The 20,802-nt window shown below is 47.9% G+C and overlaps 1 protein-coding gene across 1 annotated transcript in view; it reads right to left on the bottom strand.

Moving 5' to 3' along the window:
- The window catches only part of HTRA2 (HtrA serine peptidase 2), a 43,830-nt gene extending 25,225 nt beyond the window's left edge, over nt 1–18,605 (bottom strand). The window contains exons 1-4 of the mRNA XM_029595895.1: nt 17,975–18,605; nt 6,360–6,564; nt 1,154–1,348; nt 491–523 (exon numbers count right to left, since the gene is read on the bottom strand). Coding sequence (XP_029451755.1) covers nt 491–523; nt 1,154–1,348; nt 6,360–6,564; nt 17,975–18,396 — 855 coding nt within the window. The 5' untranslated portion in view covers nt 18,397–18,605. The remainder of the gene's footprint in view (nt 1–490; nt 524–1,153; nt 1,349–6,359; nt 6,565–17,974) is intronic.
- Between the last annotated feature and the right edge of the window lie 2,197 nt (nt 18,606–20,802).

Genomic DNA, 20,802 nt, shown 5'->3' with positions numbered 1-20,802 from the left:
ACAGATGAAAGGACACAGACAAAATTAATTGCTTTCTTTAAAAAAAAAACAAAAAAAAAACATGACCTCAATTCAAATTCCCCACCACTTCTTTAGATGACCTAGTCAGCTCTTACTGAACATATTGGGCTGGATGTGTCTTCATAGCTCCTTACAATCATCTTCAATGTCTACACTTCACCAGGAGAAGTTCCCTGCTCCATACTGCCTAACAATATTCTCAATTTAGTCCTATTAATCAAGCAAGTCACTCCTAACAAGAACTGAAATCTAAGATAGGGACCTGATATAGACTCTGCCTAAAGCGTTTCACTTTTATGCACTGGAAATAAGTATTTGCCCTTGACCACTTTACGCTAAATCCTCTATGGTGGTCCGGTGTCTCAGCTTCCCAAGGAAGGACCTGAGAATGTTGGGTTGGTTTAAGCAAGGGTCAGGTGATCTTTCCCCAACATGTACACAGTTCTACTCAGTAAAAAGAAATGCCTACCAGGTTCACAAGAGGTCCTCCTGAATTTCCAAACTGAAAGAAAAGAGATATGAATAGATTTGTAAAACCCACCCCCTCCACACTTCCCAACTCAGCGCAGACCACTCCCAAGCACAGTTTAGCCCCTCCCCCACCTTTTCATTTCTTGTTAAAGATGGCATGTGACAGAGTCACTTTGCTGTGTGATATTTTATCATGCACCTATAGGAAGTACTCAGAGCTCATGCTTCCCCTTCTAATTACAGAAGCAAGAGAGTAGCACAGCCATCATCCTCTTTGAAATGTCCATACAGGCAAATCACAGCCAACAAATACAGAGGTAAGGGATATTAGTTGGCAGTATATAGCATCTCTGAAACTAGCACAAAATACCTAGGAAGAGTTATCACAGCTGGCAGCAGAAGGGAGGGAGATAAAATTTTAAAGTAGCCAAAATTAAGCATAGGGCATTTAAGTAACTTGCCCATGCTCACACAGAAATACCAACTGTATTTAAAACAATTAAGTAACCCACAAAGTATAATATCAAATGCAGAGGCAGAATGTGGGAGAAAGCGAGGGCATCATCTCTTATCTCAGCCGATGCCAAGTGTTTGAGCCTTGCCCAAGGCCTCCTTTCCATCATCATCCAAACCCTAAGCACTGCACATGCAGGGTCCTTACATCAATGGCCGCATCTGTCTGGATGTACTCCATGTTGGAGTTGCTGAGACCAAGCTCTTTGCTTCCTCTCTGCACGGAGCTGACGATCCCAGACGTGATAGTGTTCTGCAGTGAGAAGGGGCTGCCCACGGCCACGACAAACTCCCCCTGCCGAATCTCTGAGGAGCGGCCTAGAGGTAACGTAGGCAGGGAATACTTTGGGGGGGGGGGGGGGGGGGGAGAGAAGAAAGAAAAATGCATATACATTATATTACTAATCATTTCTATAGCATGATTAAACATATACAGGGCGATTCTGAATAGCTTGTGCCATTTGTAATATACACAGTAACTTTTAGTACACAGAGGCTGCATGCAATTTTCAAAAGGGAAAATTATGTTGGCTCCCTCTGAAAACGAGCAAGTACAAAGTATGGGTAACTAAAATCACCTGTGTATTCTGCAACTGTTATTTGTGCAGGCAACCAATGAGGGAGAGAGGGACAGGGCATGTAGAATGGCACACAATTTTGAAAGGGTCAGGTACATAATGGAGAAATTACTTACCTGTTAATTTCGTTTTCCTTAGTGTAGACAGATGGACTCAGAACCAATGGGTATAGTGTACTCCTGATAGCAGTTGGAGACGGATCTTGGTGTGGTGGCTAACCCGAAGGGTAGTGCTCGGAACTGGTAGTGACGGTCAAGGATCGAGAAGCGTAGAAAACGCTGATGCTCTTGATGGATCAGAATGTGTAGGTAGGCTTCCGACAGATCCAGGGATTTAAGGAACTCTTCCGGTTGTAAAGCCCTTATTACCGAGCGTAGGGTTTCTATGTGGAAGCAAGGAATCTTCAGATGACGGTTGACCGCCTTGAGGTCCAGGATGGGTCTGAACGTTCCTTCTTTCTTGGGGACGATAAAATAGATGGAATAATGTCCAGTATTTATTTGTTGTGGAGGCACCGGTGTTATAGCCTCTAAGGCTAGCAATCTGGTCAGTGTTGCTTCCACTGCCATCCTGTTGGAAGGGTCGTGGCAGGGAGATTCCACAAACTTGTCCGGAGGGAGGTGGTGGAAATCCAGGTAATATCCCTCTCGAATGATGGATAGGACCCACTTGTCCGAGGTTCTCTCGACCCATCTTTGGCAGAATAGGGCAAGTCTGTCCCCTATGGCTTCTTCCTTTGGATGGGTCGGCTGATTTTCATTGTGGGGTGCAGCTGGGGCCGGAGCCCAAGCTGGCTCTCCTTTTGTTGTGCTTGTCCCGAAAGGACTGGCTCTGGCCTGCGGAGCGGGCTGCTTGATATGTGCTTCTATATGGGATGAAGCGCTGTGATCCTCTGCCCCTGGAGGTTCGAGTGAAGGATCGCTGGTTCTCTTATTCCTGTCTTCTGGTAGCTGCGGCAGTGGGGACTCGCCCCATTTGTTGGCTAGTTTCTCTAGTTCACCTCCGAACAGGAGTGTTCCCTTGAAAGGCATCCTTGTGAGTCTCGTTTTGGAGGATGCGTCGGCCGACCAGTTTCGGAGCCAGATTTGTATTCTGGCTGCCATGGCGGATGACCTCTAGCTGCTGTGCGTACCAGATCAGAAGCGGCGTCTGGGAGGAATGATACTGCTGGTTCCAGGGCCTCCACAGGAGTGTTGTTCCTGGTCTGTGCTAAGCAGGCACGTGTCACCACGGCACAGCAGGCCGCGATCTGTAAAGACATAGCGGAGACGTCAAAGGACTGTTGAGGATAGATTCCAGACGTCTGTCTTGAGCATCCTTGAGTGCTGCTCCTCCCTCCACTGGGATAGTAGTGCGCTTCGAGACCATGCAGACCATGGCATCCACTTTCGGCATACCAGAAGATCTTTGGCGGCTGGGTCCAGAGGGTACATGACTGCCAGAGCCCGGCCCCCTTTGAATGTAGTTTCTGGGGCATCCCATTCCAGGTCAATTAGTTGCTGGTCGGCTTGTAATAGTGGGAAATAGCAGGAGGTCTGACGGAGTCCCTCTAATAGTGGGTTCGTCTTAGGTTCCCCTGAGGCACTTGTGCCCAGGATAGCAAGCTCTTTTAAGTTGTGTGTGACCAGGTCTGGAAGCTCGTCCTTGGTGAAGAAGCGTCTCATGGTTCGGTGGGGCTCTGTCCCCGGAGGGAGTTCCCCTTCCTCCAGGGGTTCTGAATCCTCATCTGAGTTGTCCGTTCCCTGAAGGTGGGGCTTCTGGGCAGTGGGATCACTTCCCTGGGCATAGAGGGTCCCAGCATGTTGAGGTCCTCTGGTGGAGGCTGTGGCCGTATTATAGGGGGGCCCAGTTGCATGTGGACGAAGGTATGCAGACCTTTGAAGAATTCCATCCAGGAGATAGATGCTGGGTCTAGCCTAAGGGGCGTCGCATCCCTGGGGAGCCCCGTTTGAGGCGGGGTCCCGCTGTGCAATGCTAGGTCCGGCGTACTGCTCGAGAGGCTGGAGCCCGGTACTGGCTGGGGAGAGCCATTAGTTGGATCCCCTAGGGCCTCTTCGCACTGTATACACAGGGCTGTGGCCTCCTCATGCTGTGCAGCTCTAATGTGGCATGCTGGGCAAAGGCCCTGAGCTTTGAGTTTATTTTCCGGTGGTGCCATTGCTTGTGTGCGTAAAATACATTTGTGCGCTCCGGTGTGCGAAGTTGTGTGCATAGGCTTGATGCGCACGCTGATGTGCGCACTGGTCGAAGTTATGCGCCCGGCACAGTAAGCGCGTGGCTATGCGCGTCGCTTGTGCGCCCAGTACTTGGGTGTGCGACGTTGTGCGCAAGGCTCGCCTCTGTGCGTACGGATCAAAACGGCGAACAGAACAAAATGGTGATGGCGACCACGCGGACAATATGGCAACCACCTCGGAGGGTCTCCACGTGGGAGGACCCTCGGATCTGACCGGGGTCTAGCCCTGCTAGGGCAGATCAACCCGGTGGCATTGGTCCCGGCTGGTGACCTGTGCAGCTCCTCGAGCTTCGGAGACCGGAGACTTTTAAATAGATTTCTACCTTACCTTGTCTCGACGCTTCCTGGTCTCGTTCCGGGCGGTCTCCGGCTGTGGGGGGAGAGGGAAAATACCTTCACCGCCACACTCGAGGTTGCACCCGCTGCCTCTCAGCCTCATCCGATGTCGGGGGCTAGGTCCCCGCCGAAGGTCGGCCGGTGGTCCGAGGCTTACCTCCAAGGGATCGCAGAAATTACCTTGGGAAATCTCAACTGGGAGAGGGACCCAATGGGTGTCACCGCAGGGGAGCGGGGCTCGTCTGTAGAGATAAGATTTCTTCTTATTTTGGTTTTCTTTGGTAAAATTACTCTAACGCTGTGCGAGCGTGCATAGAGTCCCTAACTGCTATGGAGACGGAAAATACTGAAGAGCTGCACTTCCTGCAAGGGTATATGTACTAGGGCTGACGTCAGACTGAAATCTGATTCGTCTGCAACTGCTATCAGGAGTACACTATACCCATTGATCCTGAGTCCATCTGCAACACGCTAGGAAAGCTATTTTACTCTCCCCCACCTAAAGAAGTCCAAGAGAATGCCTCTTTATAACCTAGCTGAAAGTGTGTTTCAACTTCTAGCCTGGCAGGGGGTGGGCAACTCTCAGTTATGCCCAAGCAGACCTCTCCAAAACACAGCATAGCACAGTATTCAGGAATCAAAAAATGACCTACTTCTAAAGCAGAGCATGCAGATAATGAATACCACTAACTGGGCTCCTCGAGGATGACAATTCCTGCCCTGCTACATAAATCAATTGTATTTTACAGGTCTCAATACAAAATGCAGCCTCATATACCGCGACAATAAGACATGCCTTTGATCCTGAGCCAGTGAGAGCTCATGTGGCCATTTTCTTTGCTTTTAAGCAATTGTTCCAAGGTTTTTCAAAGTCTGAGGCTGCCTGATCAGTTTTTGTTTTCTGCTTCTTAGGCTGGTTCCATGAAGCTGTTCATACAGTTGCAAAGCTGTCAAACCATTAGCAGGGTTTGACCTATGCAATAAAGCCTGCTGGAATCCTCTTTGAACTAAAATGAATATACAACTGTAAGTTATCGCATTTAGTGAATGGAAGATTTTCAAACTTCAGTCACATACAAGAAAATCATTTTCTGGTGGCCAGGTTTAAGAAACTACAATGGTGTGTGTATAGAACCCAAGAGTACAGTTGCGTGTGTGTGCCAGGGGAGGAGGTCACTTCCAGTAAATCATACCAGGGGCTGGAATCTGGCACCATAAGCCTTCATTTGCAACTACAAGGGCGGGAGGGGGGGGGGGGGGGGTTCCTCAATTTGTATTCCCTCCAATTTACTTAGCCCAGTCATTGAAGCCAGTCCTTGGCTGGGGGGCCACACAGAACTCTGCAGTCATGGATCCTAAATACACCAATAAATATTAGTGGTGCACAATAAAAAAAAAAAAAAGACTTGCCGCGCCTGATATTCAGAAGCCATTTAGATGGATACCTGAAAAGTTATCCGTCTAAATGGCTAGCCGGCAATATTCAAAATTCTAGGTACGTAATGAATTTAGAATTTAAGCACATAATTCAGGGGCATGGAGACCAGAGTTAGCCACTTAACCAATGCAGCTAACTCTGGTTGGTCCATAGGGCTGATCTAAAGTTAATCAGCAAACTTTAAGATAGCTGGGGATATTCAGCAGCACAGCCACACTGCTGAATATCCCCATTAAGTTAGCTGGATAACTATATCCGATTAACTTAACTAGCTGCTCCGCAGCTGAATATTAGCCCCACAGTCTCTAGGGATGTGCATTTGCTTTTTAAGTTTTGCTTTGATTAGTGCATACTAAATTGAAATTAGTGTGCACCAAACGGAAACAAAAAAAAAAATAAAAATCTTTTGACTGTGCTTCCCTACCTTTCTCCAGGGGCTGTGAATACTGCCTCTGCATCATCCCTAACCCTGTCCGACCTGAAGAGTGGAAGACCTAACCCAGGAACCAAATCCATGTCATCCACATGGTGGAGCTCAGTACTGTCACTGTACTGAACCAAAGAATTCTGAAACGATCCACGAAAACTTGTGTCAACTCGTGTTCTGTGATATTTTCTTTAAAAGCAGATGCCAACTATTTTTCTCATAGTTTGCTCACACTCTTTAAAAGCAAAGCAAAACTTCTGTTGATTGCTGACTGCTATGCTTCGGAGAGGCTTACTATGGCAGCACAATCCCATGAGATAAAGATACTGTGCTCGCTACCTTGGGGTTGATTTTAATAGTGGCGATGTCAGCGATGGGATCCACATCTTGCACCACAGCATCATAGGTATCCCCATTGGACAGCTTCACCCGCACACGCTTCTTGTTGGCTACCACATGGGCATTGGTCACAATCAACCCATCCTGAGAGACCACGAACCCTGAACCATTGGAAATGGGAATCTCACGATGAGAGAATGGATGTCTGTGGAAAAGAGGGACCTACATGAATCAAAAGACACAGACACAATGAAGATGGCCACAATTGACCCAGAGATGGGCCACACCAGGGGTGCAAGCAGGGAAACTAGGATAAGGTTTAACAACATCTTAGGATATAAGACACTGCAAAGAGTTCCTTAGAGGCTGGAAGGTATTTCATTCATTGCTCTCCCATGTTTAGAATTCCCTCTCTTTACTCAGCTGCCACACACACCACTCACCCCTGTATCTCATTATAGCCAGCCTTGGATTCACAGGGACCTTGAATAACATTAATGTCTGTTTATGCATTTAACTCTGGCGGTGCTGTATAAAGAAATAAGTTGGCAATAATTCCTCATCCAATCTGACAAAGAACGGGTTGGAGAAGGGTGCAAGTTTAGGATTATGGTGCTCCATATATTTACTTGTCTTGAATAGTTCAGCGCACCACTGCTAGTTTAGATGACACTAAGGGCTGAATTTAGCAATCAGAAATCCTAAATAGGCCCAATATAATTTCATAAAACTAGCAGCACTAAGTTTTCTGATTGACTAGAAGCACTTATTAGCTATGAGTGTGGAGTTTGCCCCCCCTGTTTTATTCAACTGTGCAATCAGTCTTCAGATCAAATTAAGACTCATTTGTCCCATACCCATGAGTTTTTAATATTATTTAAAATTATTTATTATTGACCATTGTTCTTCACTCAGTGCTCCCTTGGATAAATGTGGTAAGCAAAATATCTGACAAATAAGTACCAGTAAATAAAATACACACATGTAGTTAAATATAACACATTAATAAGGCAGGCCAAAAGAGAACTTTAAAAATAAAAAACAAAATAAAAAGCTTGCCAGAAAGGAAAAAACCCAAAATGAAATTTTCAACTATATTCAAAGCAAGAAGCCTGTGAAGGAGTCAGATGGACTACTAGATGACCAAGGGGTAAAAGGGACATTCAGGGAAGACAAGATCATAGCAGAAAAATTAAATGAACTCTTTGCTTTGATCTTTACTGAAAAGAGTGTTGAGGAGAGACCTATACCAGAAAAATTATTTGAGGGTGATGATTCAGAAGACCTGAATCCAATCACTTTGAATTGGAAGACATTATACAGCAAATTGACAAACTAAATAACAAATTACTAGGACTGGATGGTATGCAGCCCAGAGTTCTGAAAGATCTAAAAAATAAAATTGCAGATTTATTGCATGTAATCCCTCTAACTTCTCATTCAAATTAGCTACAAAACCCAAGGGTTGGAGGGTGACCAACATAACTCCCATTTTTAAAAAAGGTCTCCGGGGGTAATCTGGGAAATTATGGGCCAGTGAGCCCAATGTTGGTGCCAGGCAAATTGGTAGAAGTTATTCTGAAGAACAAAATTATTGGCATAACATGGATTTAGCAAAGGGAAATTTTGCTTTACAAGTCTGTTACAATCTTTTGGAGAGATTAAAAAAACGTGTTGACAGGGGCAAGTTGGTTAATATAGTGTATCTGATTTTCAGAAGGTGTTTGACAAAGTTTCTCGTGGGACACTCATCTAGAAATTAGAGTCATGGAATAGGAGACAATGCCCTATTGTCAACTAGTAACAGTTAAAGAATAGGAAACATGAACGTAGGACTGAATGGTCATTTATCTCAATGGAGTTAAAGAAATAGTGGTGTGCCACAGGAATTGGTATGGGGCAAGTGTTTTTTTTGTAATGTATTTACAAATTATCTGGAAAAGGGAGTAAAGAGTGAGGTGACCAGATTCATGGAAGACATAAAATTAGTCAAAGCTGTTATATCACGAGCCGCTTGTGAGAAATTGCAAGAGGTCCATGTGAGACTTGGATATCTAAATCGTAGATGAAATTTAACACTGTATGTACAAGTGCAAAGTGATGCATATAGGGGAGAATAATGCAAACTATATGTACATGATACTGGGTTCCATATTAAGTGTCACCACCCAGGAAACGTATCTTGGAAATACTTAGAAATCTTTAGCCCCAGGGGCAGCTCAAGGCATTCTGCTGCCTGAGGCAAAGGATGAAAATATGCCTCCCCCTTTCAAGATGCAGTATAGGTGAACTCACTAGCAGGCTGATACAGAACGGTGCACTCAGCCGAGCACACCGTTTAACGAGCGATTGCCTGCCAAAGTTCTAAGCAACCCTGAAAAGTGTACAGAAAAAGCAGAAAATTAATATCCTAGCGGAGGAACCAAAAATTTTAAAAATTAAAAAAAAATCTGCAGACGCTCAATTTTGCCGGCATCCGTTTTCCGAACCCGTGGCCGTCAGCGAGTTCAAAACCGATGCTGATAAAATTGAGCGTCGATTGTCTGACCTGCTGATGATCATACCTAATACTAACAAGGTGGTGCTATGGGCGCGCCATTGTCCCTAGTGCCTCCTTATTAGCGCGCAGCCTCATTTAAATAGAGAATCGTACACCCAGGAGAGGTGCCCAGGTGTGCGCCGGGAGAGCAGGCGCTCAATACGGAGCGGCTGCTCTCCTGCACTTTTTAATGAACCGGGCTTAAGTGGGCCAGGGGTGCGGAGGTCACTACTGCATCTGGCCCTTTTGGTGATTTGCAATGTTGGGGAAGGGGGGGTCAGAATTCCCAGAGGAGTGGCAGATAGAGTCTGTGATATTTCCAGAAGTTAGCAGCCCTACCACATTCCCAGGAACCTTATTACCTGCTTCCCCATCTTTCCCCAGCATCTACTTCCTTGGGATATGGGAGACTATTGAATGGTGGGAGTCTGTGTGTGGCACACTCTTAGGGTGGTGTAAGGGTTTTAGATGCCCTAGGTGAGCCTTACAGCTTTTTGTCCCTCCTTTCTCTCCCAATTAAAAATTATGCATTTTTCCCCCCATTTTAACATTTCTTATTAAATGCCTTTCCAACCTAAAAAGGGAGATTTTATATAGAAAAAGGACTTTCAAAAGTATAATCTTCTAAAGGTAAAAATATCACTAAATATTATATTTACATATACTGCAAAAAAGACACCTGGATCCCATATGCTATTAGGCCTATCGAAAGTGCACTAGGTGAGGACTTTGCCCACAGAAAGCTATGAATAACTTGAAAGGAAAATTAGTTTCTTACCTGACAATTTTCATTCCTGTAGTACCATGGATCAGTCCAGACACCTGGGTTTTGCCTCCGCACCAGCAGATGGAGACAGAGTAAGATTTGACGGGCTCTGCCACATATAGCAGGGTGCCACCCACAGCCTCTCAGTCTTACGTAATGTCAAAACAGAATGGAACAACCAACCAAACTACCTATGTTTCGCCTAAAAACAAGGCCAAGTCCAACCCCCCCAACTGGAACAGAACTCTCAGAACCAAAGGAATGAACAATAATATAACGAATAACAAGGAAAATGAATCTACGAGCGGACTCTTCGTTACTTCAGAGTACACACAGACACGGGCGGGTCCCTGGACTGATCTGTGGTACTACAGGAACGAAAATTATCAGGCAAGAAACTAATTTTCTTTTCCCTGTACGTACCCGGATCAGTCCAGACACCTGGGAAGTACCAGAGCCAACTTACCAAGGGTGGGAACCAGAGAGTCCCGCTCGGAGCACTCCCTCACCAAAACCACCCGAAGACGAGGCTTGGACATCCAAGCGGTAATGCCTTGCAAAAGTATGCAACGACTTCCAAGTAGCTGCCCTGCAAATTTCCTGAGGCGACACCTGAGAAGATTCCGCCCAAGAAGCGGCCTGAGACCGGGTAGAATGAGCCCGAAGGCCCACGAGGACAGGTTTCCCCCACAGTAAGTATGCAGATCCAATGGCCTCCATGAGCCAGCGAGCGATCGTGGTTTTCGAAGCCGCACCTCCCTTCTTTGGACCATTACACAAGACAAAGAGATGGTCAGATACACGGAAGGGATTCGTAACCTCAAGATATCGCAGGAGGACCCTGCGAACATCCAGTTTCCGTAGATCCCTCGCCATAGGATCCACCCGCTCCCCTTCTGGAAAGGAGGGAAGCTCAACCGACTGATTCAAGTGGAAAGACGACACCACCTTAGGCAGAAAAGAAGGAACCGTCCTCAAGGAGACCCCCAAGTCCGAGATCCACAAAAACGGCTCCCTGCACGACAGAGCCTGCAATTCAGATACTCGCCTAGCCGAAGCAATCGCGATTAGAAACACCACTTTTAGCGTAAGATCCTTCAGCTTCGCCCGCTTGATAGGCTCAAAAGGCAGCGAACATAAGGCCAAAAGCACCCAATTAAGGTTCCAGGACGGGCAAGGATGGCGAAACGGAGGACGTAAATGCTTAGCCCCCCAAAGAAAATGCGCTACATCTGGGTGTAATGCCAAAGAAACCCTGTGAACCTTACCTCTGAGACAACCTAGGGCCGCCACCTGAACCCGAAGGGTACTACAAGAGAGACCTTTAGAGAGACCTGCCTGAAGAAAGGCTAGGATATCGGACACGGAAGCCCTCGAGGGATCCACTCCGCGATCCCCATACCAGTCTTCAAACACCGTCCAGACCCAAACGTAGGCTAAGGATGTAGACTGTTTCCTAGATCTCAACAATGTGGCTACCACCGCATCAGAATACCCTTTATTCTTCAAGCATTGCCTTTCAAAAGCCATGCCGCGAGACAGAAGTGATCTGCCTCCTCCAAACAGATGGAGCCTTGATGAAGAAGAGCCGTGGACTTCTGAAAGCAAAGGGGCGGCTCGACCGCCAAATGGAGAAGGTCCGCGAACCACGGACGCCGCGGCCACTCCGGCGCCACCAGAATCACGTCGTCGGATGAAGTTCTATGCGCCGAAGCACCTTGCCGATCGGGGCCAGGGAGGGAACACATACAGTAACACGTTTGTGGGCCAGGGAAGCACTAGTGCATCGACCCCTTCGGCCTCTCTCTCTCTCTGCACCAGCTGTAGAATCGTGGAGCCTTTGCGTTCTGGAAGGTGGCCATCAGGTCCATGTGTGGTGTGCCCCACCTCTCGCAGATTAGTTGAAACGCTTCCTCGGCTAGCTCCCATTCTCCGGGATCTAGATGGTGCCGACTGAGAAAGTCTGCCTGAACGTTGTCTACCACAGCGATGTGAGATGCCGCAATGTTGCTGAGATTCCGCTCCGCCCAGCTCATCAAATGTCGCGCCTCCATCGCAACTAGCTACTCCTTGTCCCTCCTTGGCGATTGATGTATGCCACTATAGTTGCATTGTCCGACAAGACTCTGACCGCCTTCTCCCGAAGAAGTAGGAGGAAGGATTGCAGAGCCAGAGCCACCGTCCTGGTCTCCAAGCGATTGATGGACCACTGAGATTGTGCCCTTGACCACTGTCCCTGCACTGACCATCCAAGACAGACTGCTCCCCATCCGGAGAGACTGGTGTCCATGGTAACTACCGTCCAGTCGGGCATGACCAGGGACACTCCACACGTCAGATGATCCGATACCAGCCACCAGTGGAGACTGCCTCTCGCCTGGTCCGTGAGCGGAAGCGGTAGATGGAATTGTTCTGACACCGGCCTCCAGCGGGACAGCAATGCGGATTGCAAAGGACGCAGATGAGCGAAGGCCCAAGGAACCAAAACTAGCGTGAACGCCAGGGAACCCAAGACCTTCAGGTAATCCCGTACCTGAGGCATCTGTATGGACAATAGGTGCCTCACCTGACTCTGTAGCTTGACCACTCGTTCCTTGGTGAGAAATACCTTGCCCTGCCTCGTATCGAACAGCGCTCCCAGAAACTCAAAGGACTGAGTAGGAGTCAAACGACTCTTGGCAAGGTTGACCACCCATCCGAGAGAGCGCAAGAGCTGAAGGACCCTGGTGACCGCCATCTGACACTGCAACTCGGACTTCGCCCGAATCAGCCAATCGTCCAAGTAGGGATGCATCAGGAAACCCTCTCTCTGGAGCTGTGCCGCCACCACCACATTCACCTTGGTGAACGTGCGAGGAGCGGTAGCGAGGCCGAAAGGAAGAGCTCTGAATTGATAGTGCCTGCCCAGAATGCAGAACCTGAGAAACCTCTGGTAGAATGGTTGGATGCCTATATGGAGATATGCTTCCGTGAGATCCAGAGAGGCCAGGAACTTGCCTGGCCGAACTGAGGCGACAACCGACCGAATAGTCTCCATTTTGAAGTGCGGTATCCGAAGACACCTGTTGACCCTCTTCAAGTCTAATATTGGCCTGAATGTCCCCTCTTTTTTGAAGACTATGAAGTAAATGGACTATCGGGCTTTGCGTTGTTGCTCGGAAGGTACGGGAATTATCGCCCCCAAGTCCTGCAGGCGTTGTAGGGTTCCCTGCACTGCCACTCGCTTCTCCCGGTACTCGCAAGGTGAGACGAGGAACTTGTCTGCAAGAGTCTGTACAAAATCTAGAGCGTAACCTTGACTTATCATGGTGAGGACCCACTGGTCCGACGTTATTTTGGTCCATTCCTCGACAAATAGTGCCAGTCTGGCTCCCACGTTTGGCACTGGCTGAGGAACCAGCAGAGAGGAATGGACCGGACAACTTTCATTAGGAAGTCTTAGCCCCCGTTCCCGATGGAGGGCCACTTTGTTTCCCAAATCTTCTGCCACGAAAGGACTGAGGCCAAGACGGCTGCCAGGACGAGCTTGTATGGTAAGACGACCCCGAAGACCTCACTGGACGAGTCTTCCTGTTCCCCCAGAACTGGATCCTATTGGAAAAGGAACTCCGAGGCCGAGGCCTGTCCACAGGCAGTTTATAAGCCTTGTTTTCTCCGAGGGATTGCATCAGATCATCCAAGTCCTTGCCAAACAACAACTTTCCCTTGAACAGAAGGGAGCCAAAGTGGGCCTTGGAAGAACCATCTGCCGCCCAATTCCGAAGCCAAAGGAGACGGCGCGCGGAAACCACGGAGACCATGGATCTGGCCGACGAGTGCAAAAGGTCATACAGTGCATTTGCGCTGTAAGCGATCACCGCCTCCAAACGATTCGCTTGAGCAGCTTCTCCTTCTGAGAGATCGGCATTGGCCTGGAGTTGCTGAGCCCAGCGCAGGCCCGCCCGCAGGGCAAAATTACTACATATCGCTGCGCGGGTGCCCAGCGCAGAGACCTCAAAGACCTTCTTAAGCTGGAGCTCTAGTTTCCTATCTTGTACGTCCTTAAGGACTGTAGCCCCCGTGACTGGAATCATGGACCTCTTAGTCACGACCGACACCGCTGCGTCCACACTAGGTAGTTGGAGAAGCTCCAAAGCGTCCTCTGAAAGAGGATATAGCTTGTCCATGGCCTTACTAACCTTCAGGCCCAAATCCGGTGTCCCATTCCTGGAAGAGGAGATCCGTCGCCGAAAAGTGGAACGGAAAGGCCACCGTCGGACCTCTGAGGCCCAACAAAACTGGATCCATTTTGGCTCCCGGCCGGGACTCCACCGGTGGAGCATCTAAGCCGAGCTCCTGAAGAATGGCCGGGATGAGCGGTGCCAGCTCATCCTTCTTAAAGAGCCGTACCACCTTCGGATCGTCACCTTCCACCGCTGGAGTTACTTTGCCGGTACCAGGCTGCGCCGGTACTTCCACATCCGCCTCATTGGCGACCCCCAGGGGCCTTACCAGTGGATCCGTCTCATCCTGAGACGTGGACTCCGTGTCCGTCTCCTGAGGGGCAGACCACAAAGGTCAGTTATCTTTGGGCGGGTCCAAGTCCCTCCGGGACCTATCCCTTTTCCGCCGCTTCTGGGACTTTGGTTGCAGCCCCCTAGGAGCCAACTTCTTCCCTGCCTTCTTGGCTTTAAAGCTTTGTGCAGCAGTAGCACAAAGTCTGAAGAAAAAGATGATTCTGATGAAGAGGATGCCTCCCCCGGGCTATCCTCCTGCAAGGGAGAGGCAGCTCCCCCCAGACGGCCGCTGCTGTGGAGAGAGCGTGGGAGGCATCGGGCCATCCCCCAGCACTGACCACGTGGCCTCCCTGAATGAATCTAAAATGGCCGCCATTCCCGCGCTGAGCACGAAGGCTCTTCACTGCCTGTTGCACTCGGCCCAGCGCGCACCGGCAAACGTGGCGTCCGAGCCCGCCCCCCACCCCGACCGGGATCGGACGGCCCCCTCACCGCCCGGCACGCAGCTTGAACAAAGACCTTCACGCGGCACAAAGACCCCCGGGGCATCCTTCCCCCTCCGCCAGCCAACACCAGAAAGCTAAAATAAAGGTACAGCCCAAGAAAAAAAAACCCCGCGAACGAGGTAGCGGAGAGTCGGTGCGCACGGACCTGCGAAGCAAAGCACTTTTTTTTTTTTACTTGCCGGTCGCTGTCCCTAGTACTAGACTCCTGCTCCAGTGAGGGTGAGTGAACTGGGCTCCCTGGTGTCACCCCCTCGCTGCTAACCAGAAGGGGCCGGGTCCTCGACCCTTAGCAGCGGCCTCGACCGGGGGGGGGGGGGGGGGATGGTCCCCTCAGAACCTTCCACCCCCCTGGGAGGCTCTCTCGACGAGGGACTGTCCTTTTTTTTTTTTTTTACTATATATATATTTTTTTTTAAAGTGACCCCAAAGAAAACAACAGACACAAGGAATAAGATCCTAGCTAACTAAACTGCCAAAACTTTCTCCCTTAGGGATCCCAGAGGCTGTGGCTTCTGCACCTGCACCAACTGCTGGAGACAGAGTAAGACTGAGAGGCTGTGGGTGGCACCCTGCTATATATGGCAGAGCCCGTCAAATCTTGCTCTGTCTCCATCTGCTGGTGCGGAGGCAAAACCCAGGTGTCTGGACTGATCCGGGTATGTACAGGGAAGTACAATTATAATATAGTAAGCCTTCCATATCCTAAGTTCCAGCACTCAAATAGTAACAATCCGACTTATGAAAAAGCTACACTACAAATATTACACCAGGCCCTAATCATCAATACACATTCTATTAGGGAAACAGAATAAGGCAGCCTGATGTAAATCCCTATACAGAAACTACACACTAGCAGAATACCTGACTTCAGTCACACATGCAGAATACAGGCAGACCCTCTCACAAATACAGAATAAAGATACTATAAGGTATAAATAAAAAGGTGCAGACAAAAACTGAACTGGAAATTGCAAGAAGCCAGACTCTGTATTCAGTGCAAACATCAAATGTAATCAAGAAATATAAACCATCAACAATATCAATAAAAAGAAAATCAATTTAGCTGATGAACAGAAAGAACATCATCCAATAATTAAAACATATAGAAAAATGTTTAAAAGTTACCAAACACCAATAAAATATTTCAGAACAGCATATACATGACATCCAATAAATTAAAACTAACTGGGCCTGTTTAGCCCAGTGATCAGTGGTGGTCAAAAAAAGCAAACAATGTTAGATATTACTAGGAAGGGAATGGAAAATAAACCAAAAGACATAATGCCTCTTATCAATCCATGGTGCAACCACATCTGGAGTATTCTGTACAATTCTAGTTATCCTCTCTCAAAAAAAAAAAAAAGATATAGCAGAACTAGAAAAAGGTACACAGAAAGGCAACCAAAATAATCAACGAATGGAGATGGGGTAAATAGGTTAGGCTCTTCAGTCTGGAGAATGTGAGGAAGAGATCTATAAAATCTTGAGTGGGGTAGAACAGGAAAACAGGAAATGGTTATTTACCCTGTCAAATAGTACGTAGGGGACACTATGAAGAAACAGGAAGCCCATTTAAAACAAACTGGAGAACTATTTTTCCCTCAGCACACAATTAAACTGTGGAATTTGTTGCCAGAGGATGTGATGAAAGTAGCATAGCTGGGTTTAAAAAGGGTTTAGACAAGTTCCCAGAGGAAAAATCTATAAACCACTATTAGCCAAGTAGACTTGGGGAAGTCACTGCTTTTCCCTGGTTATGAGTAAAGAGGCTTGGATCTATTCTTTGAGGTACTATCGGGTACTTGTAATCTGGAATGGACACTATCAGTGACAGGATGCTGGGCCTAATGGACCTTTGCTATGAGCCATTGCCATTTTTTGCTCTTATAACAAGCAATCATGAAACTAAGAAATATTTAATATGACATTTGGAAAGAGCAGGTCGTTATACAGCATATAGTTCATAGCAGAAATGGGTCAGCTTAAAAAAAAAAAAAAAAAAGCATGCATATTTCATGATGCTAGTTTACTTCTAGCATACCAATACTTGCACATAGTTATTATAACATTTGTGTGAGCTTCTGTAACAAGAACAGCATTAAACATTACACATTGTTTCTCATTTAGTTTTCCAATAGAAACAAATGAGTCAGCTAGTAACCAGAAGCACTAATCAATGCGCAAGGCAGCTTTAAAAGTGTTGATCAAAATGACCTACCAAACAGGCCGATATAGTAGAGTGCGCTCCGGCGGAGCGCACTGTTAGCCTGCGTTTGGCCGCACTATTTTTACCCCTTATACAGTAAGGGGTAATAGCGCGTCGAAAACGTGCGGCCAACCCCCCTAAACTAATAGCGCTCGCAACATGCAAATGCAAGTTGATGGCCCTATTAGTTATTCCTGCGCGATACAGAAAGTAAAATATGCAGCCAAGCCACATTTTACTTTCAGAAATTAAGGCCTGCCCAAAGGCTGGCCTTAATTTCTGCCGGCCCTAGGAAAGTGTACAGAAAAGCAGAAAAAACTGTTTTTCTGTACACCCTCCCACTTAATATCATAGCAATATTAAGTCTGAGGCCCCAAAATAAAAAAAAAATTAAAAAAAAATTTTAATCGGCCGGCGGCCCAGAAGACGGACGCTCAATTATGCTGGCATCCGTTTTCCGAACCCGTGGCTGTCAGCGGGTTTGAGAACCAACGCCGGTAAAATTGAGCATCGGCTGTCAAACCCACTGACAGCCGCCGCTCCTTTTATCGCAGGCCCTCATTTGCATACTCGATCGCGCGCCCAGGAGAGTGGCCTGGGCGCACGTTGGGAGAGCGGGCGCTTGTCTAGGAGCGCCGCCTCTTTCGCGACTTTTACTATATCTGCCCAAAAGAAAATAAAAATAAATTAGGATTCAATAAGTAGTGGGCACAAAGTGCACACGGAAAATGCTAGCTGAAGGCCATGGGATGCTCCAAAATTGTGGCAGAAATCTGACTGAACGGTTCAGGGGGGGGGAAGAGAGAGACGAAGATGGGATGATCTTATAAGACCATATTCCCTGAAATGCGGGTTTATGTAGTTTGCCGAAAATTCATGCATAGAAATAAGCGACTGAAGTCTGTCAGCCGGAAGATGAGGCGTGCACAGATAATGCTTAAGTCCATGGCGGAGCTTTTGCAGAAGGTGGAAAGTAAAAAAAAAATAATTGAAAAATACCACAATAAATACAGCCAGACCTATACGTTTTGCAAAGTTTGCTTTGTGGGGAGAACACGGTGGAAGAGGCGATTTTTTTTTATTATGATTTCTTCTTCTTCACCTGCCCAGGATCTCGATGTAGACCACGGCCGGCGCGGTGCGCTCCACCACGTCAGCGATGAAGTTGTAACGGTGGCGGGGCCCGCTGGGCGGCGGAGTGGGAGGCGGGTGCGGGCTCACGGGCACGGCGGCGCTGAGGCGAGGTAGCAGCAGCAGTGGGAAGTCAGCGGCGACGGCTCCCGCGTTCTCGCTCCCACAGGACCGGCGCCGCCGCCGCCTCTCTCCGTACAGCAGCGTGAGGAGCAGCCCCGCCGCCCCCAGGGTAACCCCGCCGGCCAGCAGCGCCCGAGCCGCCACATGCTCACCGCCACCGGGACGGGAGCCTGGAGACTCTGGGGGGACGGGGGCGGCGCCGAGGGCGCGGAGACCCCCGGCCGTGGACCGGAGCCGCTGCCGCAGCAGACGAGCCAAGGAGGCCGCCATCTTCCCAGTGTGCGCCTGGGGGGAGGAGGCTTCAAACCTTTGCAGCTTTATTGCATCACGCGGCCTTTTAACAGTGCGCGCGCCGGCCTTGAGGCGCTGAGCAGGGACGACAAGCTGAACAGTGCTGGTTTATTTATCTAGTTCCAAACATTTATACAGCGCTGAGCTTCTTGCGATGCGCGTCTTAATAGTGGAATTGATCGGGCGCGGCTAACGCAGTGATACATTTCTGTTGTAGAGGCCCGCCCAAGATTTTTCTGTCAATGTCAAGAAACTTTATTAAAGCACTCAGATAATTTGCATACTTGGTTTTTTTTTAACCAGTGTAATACATGAAGTGGTTAAAGCAAATAATTACCCATCGACAGCAAAAGACAATTTCCAGAAGTATGGTCCTGGTCAGTGTTATCTCTAGTCAGATAAAGTTTATGGCGCATCTTGTTGCTATAGTTGCTCTTTCTCCTGATTCTCCTCATTTCCCCCCCCCCCCCCCAAAAAAAAAAAAAAAAAGTACTACGTATGTGGAGTTTTTCCAGCGTGTTGGTTTGGGGCTCTTCTTTTTCCTCTACGTCATAGGATATAAGCGATGCACATATCCTATCATGAACAATATACGAAGCAATGTCTTCCTTGTTTTCAGCATTGCATTGCATGAAGCATATAGCTTCTGCGGAGGTTTGAATTTCAGATTTTGAGGGTTTTCCTGCATAGTTCTAGTTATAATTGATGGTCATTCTGTACTTGGCTAGAATCTATGCTCTGCATGTGTAACTGAGTTATTATAGTGTGTAGATTCTGTTTTCCTAGCTGTCCCACCCAGTAGAGTATTGGTGTTCTAAGGCCATGTTGCCGGCGCTATTAATTTCGGGGGGGGGGGGGGGGGGGGGGGGGGGAAGGCACGCGTTTTCGACAGCTATAACCCCCCTTACTGTTTAAGGGGTAAAAATAGCGTGTCAGTATTGGCACTGCTGGCTTTTTTTAAGGTATTTATTTATTTAGGCATTTTATATACCAGTGATTCTCAACAGGTGTGGCAGTGTCACAGGGCCAGCGGATGGATACCTCCTTATCAGCGCCAGTGGCAGTTGGTTGACTTCTCTTACATTGGGCGTGATGGGAGACTACTCTCACTTCCTTCTCTTCTTGCTGGCCCAGTGGGAGGCTGTTTCCTCCTTTACCCAAATTAGCACCAGACATTGCCAGGTCCTACTGTTCTGGGGCTGATGGTGTAACCGTCTCTTTTTAGTCAGTAAGGAGGTCCAGACAACTGATCCGTAAAGATAGCTGCATCTTGCTGGCAATAAAAGTCTAAGACAAAGGCTTAGTACAACTGCATGCCCCTCCCCTCCAGGAGCAGACTCTTATGCACTTTACAGTTCTTATCTTTTACACATGCGTTCTAAGCATTGCTGAGCAAGCATATTCCGGCTGAAGGGGCTACTGACCCCCTCCCTAGACACCCTGGAACTTTCGTGAAACTTCTCCCATGTTCTGCAGGAGAGGCTGCTGGGACATGCAGTTCTGGAAAGGAATTCGCGAGTCTGCAGTAATACAGCCCATCACATAATACATCCATTGTTCTAATCTAGGTTACAGCAGTGAAAGCTTATCAGAGAATAAGAACAGCGAAGCCAAAAAATGAAAATGTGCAATGTGCTGACAGACAGTTTCTCAATGTCCTAATGACAGCTGTATTGCAGACTGTAAGTAAACCCATCATGAAGCAGGGAATTCTGGTACATGAAGTCCTTTGTCAGGTTGAAGCCTTCAGACTCCTTCATTCCCCCCTTTGATACTTATCATTCTCTATGAAAAGTATCACACCATCACAACGCAACTGTGGAGCTGAAAGAAACAGAAACAAGAAAAATTAGCAATTTGAGTTCTCAGGGGGCCCTAATTTCCCAAACAGTCCCATGGTTTCTTCACAGGTTTGAGACGGATGGGCCCTATTGGCTCCACCCCCCTTTGTAGCCCGAACTTGTCATGTATGGGAAGATGGCCCAGGATAAACATGAGGATGGTTAAACAGGTTCTATAGGCTCAGAGGAATACATGTACAGTGACAGAAGCTGCGTGGCTGTTTTGCGTTCAGCAATGTCCTTCATCACCCGACGAAGGTGGTTTGAGCAAGAAAGGAATAATGCAGGGTCCTAAAAGACAAAACAGAATTAAACTGGCTAGGATAACAAACAAGTTCTTAAATCCACCGATCATGGAAAACCAACCACGGAATCCATTGGTCCAGTCCCAAGCACTATTCCACTGCTGGACAGGGATGTGTGCCATCTTGACCATGCGATCAGTGATGTCTTGGATAACCTTGTTTTGGTCATCTACCTGTAAACAACAATTGGAGAGGTTAAATGTTCCACAAACCCTCCTTCCTGGGCCAGAGGGTAATCT

The sequence above is a fragment of the Rhinatrema bivittatum genome, chromosome 1 (genome assembly GCF_901001135.1).
Source record: "Rhinatrema bivittatum chromosome 1, aRhiBiv1.1, whole genome shotgun sequence".
Taxonomy (NCBI): Eukaryota; Metazoa; Chordata; class Amphibia; order Gymnophiona; family Rhinatrematidae; genus Rhinatrema; species Rhinatrema bivittatum.
The sequence above is the reverse complement of the archived record's forward strand: the minus strand, read 5'-3'. Positions and strand labels throughout refer to the sequence as shown.